Here is a 6,115-nt window from a genome sequence, read left to right as displayed (position 1 = left end):
TCTCGCTCGAAAGATTTCATGTGTCGCCTGCACATGAGCCAGTCCATGGGCACCGGCAACGATCTCGCTCGAAGATCCTACGACGGCCCCGCACAAGAGCCAGTTCAGGGGCACTGGCAATGATCTCGCTCGAAAGATTTCATGTGTCGCCCGCACATGAGCCAGTCCAGGGGCACCGGCAACGATAAAGCAAAGTTAAGTTCCAGGAGAACTTAGGGGCTTTGAGTGTAGAATATAAAAACAAAAAAATACTGTAAAACAACAAAGAAACCTGCTAGATATAGCTGTCAGTTCTCCCTCAAACCACCCATTACTTCCATAGCAACAGAAAAGATACACAAGAAATTTACATAAATAGAAAAGTTCAAGGAAACTGGTGTGTCTGTCTGAATTGGTAATAAAACAATGAATTTTTCAAATATTGATAGTACTGTAATGAGTAAGCAAGAGGGGTGGTCTCTAATTTGTGGTTTAATTAAATGACAAGAAAATCACTTACTTGTGACAGCATCAAAAGATTCCATAACAGCTCCACGTCAAGCTTTTCTTCGTCTTTGATGTCTTCATCTGTAATTAAAGGAAAATTAAATGCAATTTATTTCATATAAACTACCACAAATAAAGTGAAATGTATGAAATAAGTAACAAGTTATGCATTATTGTATGCAGCAAGTGCATGGTCAAACTAACAAGTTACTCATGCTGTGCAGCAAATTATTTACTACTGTGTGCAGCAGTTGCATTGTCTTATTGACAAGTTGTTCACAACTGTGCAATTACTCATGGCTATATGCAGTAACTGCACTGTGCAGGTGATAAGTAAATGTGTTAGTTTTACGGGGTGAGTTCAGTTCCTTTCACAGGGAAGAAATACCCACAATAGACTGGTTTCATATCCAAGAGAAGATTTGTTTCTCAATAATGCCAGCAGAAACTGAAGACAAACACCAGCCCAGTGAAGCACACAAGTCCCTGAATAGCATTCAGAATATATATTCTGTTTTTTTTTCCCCTCCAACTTCAATAATGGAAATAACTTTCCATGAACAGAAACAGAGCATTTTTTTTTAACCGGATGTCTTTAATGCCAACCACTAAATTGTGAAATAATGTGCTCACATACAATACGTGAGAGTCAACAGCTGACCAACTCAATGGTGTCTCAGCATTGAGACTCCATGGCACAGAACATCAAGCTGTATATAAATGTTATGCAATGATCTTCATACATTACTTTGCAATACAGAAATCTTGAATTCGATTGCTCTCGTCGACAAAACTCAAAATAGATTGGCATTTCTCTGCAGAAAGCAACAAATCATTCAACTGATCAATGCTGTGACAGTTACGGTTCTGCTTTCTGGAACTGAATGGCCAACGTTTTTTTTTTTCCAGAAATCATTGAATTGACAAATTCATTCACATTGCAATCTCATTTGGAGAGAGAAGAGCTGGACATCTTGACAGAGAACTTTAGAATGCAGTACCCAGTAATGGCTGTTTAGTGGTGTTACTTGCACAGAAGTATGTGAATGCTCTAAAGAGAGACAGACTCAACAGATTGTCAAATGCATTGTATTGTAGCATTGAGATTTCAATGATGTGATTGCTTGGTTTTAGAATGACATGTCAGAGGCTGGATCTGGTGGTCTGAATATAAAACAGGAAGAACATTTGGGCCTGATGTGGCTGGTTTAAATGCTTAAAGGTTAAAGGAATCTTGTGGTGAGACTGAGTTAAAAAGAATGTTTAAAGACTTTGACAAGTTACTCACTTGCGGCAAGGAGTCGTCGAATGTTACTACAGAAATGTGGAATAAACAACTTCAGAGATTTGTCTGGATTAACCTAAAATTGGAGAAAAATTAGTTTCAATTAATATTCAAATTTGTCTCTCTTCCATATTTGTGTGTGTGTGTGTGTGTGTGAGTGTATGTATATATACATATATATGGAGTGGTTGATGTTAGGAAGAGTATCCAGCCATATAAACCATGCCAAAACACATTCTGAAGCATGGCACAGGCTCCTGTCAAACCGTCCAACCCATGCCAGCATGAAAGGAGGACATTAAACGATGATGACGATGATGATATATATGTGTGTTTTATATATGTGTACACACACACACACACACACACACACACAAGGTTACAAAAATAGTTATCGTTTTTGCTATTTATAAACTTTATGCTTATTTTGGCACAAATTTTATTCATGTAAAATACTGTTTTGAAGCAGAGATTTTGGTCAGTTGATTTGTTTGTGGGACATCAGTCAGACTGACAAAGAAGTAGTGAGAGATGAGCAGGAATAATTAGCAGTAAAGTCACCAAAGAAACGAATTCATTCAACTGCCTCAAAAGGGTTGCTAGAAATAGATGATAGTCTCTTTTACCAAAGTGACCTAATCAGTAGTGTAGGTGGGGAGGGGGGATTGCAAAAGTAGAACAGAAAAAGTAAGGATGGAATGGAAATAGTTCAGAGAGTCTGTTGGCAGCAATGGTCTTCTTTCTCAGAATGAAAGACTGTATTAGGAAAGAATTTGCATATAAAGTGTGATGCATGGTAGCAGGACATTGGAAAAGAAATGAAGCAGACATATTCCAACGGATTAAACTTGGCAGTCAAGTGTGTTGATAGAAAAACTTGGCAATGCCGTTAGCAGATGTTGTATGCAGAGGATAAAGATGGGGCCAGGGGTTGGGATGGAGAAGTAAATGAAGACGTGGTGAAAAATTGTCAGAGCAAATGAAAAGAGGGAGGAGAAGAGGAAGATTCACACACACACACATACACACACAGAGCAAAGTATACAACACATACACATCAGAGGATAAATTGATTCTATTTAATAAAAGAACTTACCTTAACAGCTGCTTTAATGAGATCAGACACAAATTTCCCACCAACACGAGTCTCATAAACTGTTTGACTGACATAGTTGAACAAGCAACTTAAAGCAGACTATGAAAAAAAAGAAGAAAAACAAACAGAATTTCATATTATTTTGCTGGTCAAAATTAGCAAAAGCTGATGAATGCAATTTTAATGGTCAAGTGTTCAAACTACATTGCTTAAGCCATTGTATTGTGTTGTACTGATCAGCTACTTGCCACACAGCCACTCCTGTGCCTATATTTTAACATTTTTATACAATTCCCAATATTTAAATGTAAAAATATAATAATGGGATTTTTTAAACATTGAATGGCTGAGAGGGTCCAGTTGAGTATAGTAGGAATCAAATGGGTCCATCGGTTGGGAATCACTGATGAAGGGAAATGGCAGAACGGAAGTAAAATAAGTGGATCTCTCTTGATGTGAAATGATGAGGATTCAGTTGCTTAAGCACCAGAAGGGGTTGAGTTTTCCAGACATGTGTATCATTAACATAATCCGCTGGCAGAGTCAGGATGACATCATGGTGCGATAAAGCTAAATCTGAAAGGCTTCCACACAGTATCCATCAAGCCAATTTCACTCATCAGTCTTTGGTTGACAAGATATAAAGGTAAACAGTACCAGTGCAAGATATCACACAGTAAGATTGAACTCATAGCCTCGTAACAGCAAAGCAAGTTCCCTAACTGTTCAGCCATATTGTGTCCATGGTTTAACAAAAAACTGAGAATGGAGAGCTTAATGGTAGATTATTTAGAATTTACATTTTCCCTGTGTGAATTCTTTCAGTAAACGACAGTAATTAGCTATTTAATGTGGATTTGATTAAATTTGGTCAAGTCCTTACTCACCTCAAATATTGGTGTTGAACATTGCTGTAGAATAGCTGTAAAAGTTGAAGACAGACCAATCTCCAACCAAGATTGTTCAGGATTGAAACTGTTGTCAGAAGTGCTACTTTGGTTGTGTAATTCTATCTGGGCACTGTTCTCAATGAGGGAAAAACTCCTGAAAGAAAAATTTTAATGAAGAACTTTACAAGAAATATACGCACCATCATCACTTTGAATACAAGCCAGATGCCCTGTCCACACCATACTATTTTGATGCAGTGGAACCACCGCCACCACCACCACCACTGCTACTTGCATCATCATGACCGCTGATGCTACAGTCTTCCTCATAGCTGCAGCCCTCGTCTTTATCATCACCACCAATAATCTCATCTTCATCATCATTAACACCATCATCATCGTCGTCATCATTACCACAGCTGCTAACCTCATTACTAACATGACCAGCATTACCATCATCATTACCAACACTCTCTTTGCCATTAAATTAATTCTTTCAACTTGCGAACCAGCTGGGAGGTGGTTGAGTATTCCACAGACACACATACCATCAACTTACCTTTCAGCTATAATTAACATGATACAGTGTGACAAGGCTGAACCTTTCGGCTACAGCAACAATCCATCTGTTGGGCTTCCATACAGTTTCTGTCTATTCAATCTCATTCTCAAGGCATGGATTGATTTGGGGTAATGGTAAAAGACCTTCCCAACATGCCACACAGTGGTACTGAATCCAACGCATGGCAGATGCACTGGAAAGATGCTGCATTGCTGCACAATACAGGTTCTTTCTAATGCATCTAACAAACTGATTTATAATTGAGGGGACAAATACCTTATCGCCATTTTATAAATATATCAAGGCGCAGGAGTGGCTGTGTGGTAAGTAGCTTGTTTATCAACCACATGGTTCTGGGTTCAGTCCCACTGTGTGGAACCTTGGATAAGTTTCTTCTACTATAGCTTCAGGCCAACCAAAGTCTTGTGTGTGGATTTGGTAGACGAAACCGAAAGAAACCCGTCATATGTGTGTGTGCGTGTGTGTGCCTATCCCCACCTCCCATCATCACTTGACAATTGACGTTGGTGTGTTTACGTCCCCGTAACTTAGCAGTTCGGGAAAATAAACCGATAGAATAAGTACTAAGCTTACAAAGAATAAGCCCTGGGATTGATGTGTTCAACTAAAGGTGGTGCTCCAGCATGGCTGCAGTCAATTGACTGAAACAGATGAAAGAATATGTACCGATGGCGAAAATCACGTGTGCCATCATTCATCAAACATACTCAGGTATGTGCATATATATATATCTATATATATATACTTATGCATATATACACACAAAACCTCACACACAAACACATGAATGCACATAACTGATGCACACACACACAACACATATATAAAGATACATAATGCACCAACACAGAATACACTTAAGTACACACACACACACACAAAATATACATATGTACACAGTTATAAGTATAGGGTCTGGGACATTATACTTACTTGTACATGAACTGTAACACAAAGTCTTCAAACTGAGAACTTGCAGAACACAGTTCTTTCTCTGTCTAAAAGAAAAGAAAAAAAAACCCCATCAAAATGATACAAAAAAAAAAACCCAAATTGGTCATTGCACATGGAGATACCAGTAAAGGGACAGAAATGACCAACTTTGGCATATTGCCTGCTAAACTTCTGGCTTGGTCATCTGTACTGACAACTAATGAAGGAGACATTAAAATGATTGAGATGATGAAGTAAATAGTTTTATGAGCCATAGTGATTAGGATGGTTTGGCTGCTGTTTCTAGCACCACCTAAAAGGGTGTTAGCTGAGGAAATCGACCCCAGGACGACTTAGAATAAGTACTAGGCTTACAAAGCCTATCAGTCTCTCCTGCCAAAATGCTAAGTAACAAGGACATAAGCATACCAGCATTGATTGTGACACAAATATATACCTATATATATGATGGGCTTCTTTCAGTTTCCGTCTACCATATCCACTCACAAGGCTTTGGTCAGCCTGAGGCTATAAATAGAAGACGCTTGCCCAAGGTTCCACGCAGTGGGACTGAGCCCAGAACCATGTAGTTGGGAAGCAAGCTTCTTACCAAACAGCCACTTGAGATAGAAGAAGGGGCTTGCTATAGAGCTACTTATTGGTCAATCATCTTTTGCATCCACGTCCAAAAGTGCCACATAGTGAAGCTGAAACAACGTGAATACGAAACAAACTTCTTGACAACATGGCCACGTCTGTGTCTATGGACCATGTGAAAATATTTAGTTGTAGAACTACTCTTACCACAATTTATTTATTTCTCTTTCTCTCTCTCTCTCTCT

General features: G+C 38.7%; 1 protein-coding gene across 1 annotated transcript in view; it reads right to left on the bottom strand.

The window, feature by feature from the left end:
* Nucleotides 1-6,115, bottom strand: part of LOC106868583 (proteasome activator complex subunit 4) — a 74,324-nt gene that overhangs the window by 41,894 nt on the left and 26,315 nt on the right. The window contains exons 14-18 of the mRNA XM_014913914.2: nucleotides 5,274-5,338; nucleotides 3,755-3,911; nucleotides 2,868-2,966; nucleotides 1,775-1,847; nucleotides 500-567 (exon numbers count right to left, since the gene is read on the bottom strand). Of these exons, the coding sequence (XP_014769400.1) occupies nucleotides 500-567; nucleotides 1,775-1,847; nucleotides 2,868-2,966; nucleotides 3,755-3,911; nucleotides 5,274-5,338 (462 nt within the window). The remainder of the gene's footprint in view (nucleotides 1-499; nucleotides 568-1,774; nucleotides 1,848-2,867; nucleotides 2,967-3,754; nucleotides 3,912-5,273; nucleotides 5,339-6,115) is intronic.

The sequence above is a fragment of the Octopus bimaculoides genome, chromosome 11 (assembly GCF_001194135.2).
Source record: "Octopus bimaculoides isolate UCB-OBI-ISO-001 chromosome 11, ASM119413v2, whole genome shotgun sequence".
NCBI lineage: Eukaryota > Metazoa > Mollusca > Cephalopoda > Octopoda > Octopodidae > Octopus > Octopus bimaculoides.
The sequence above is the reverse complement of the archived record's forward strand: the minus strand, read 5'-3'. Positions and strand labels throughout refer to the sequence as shown.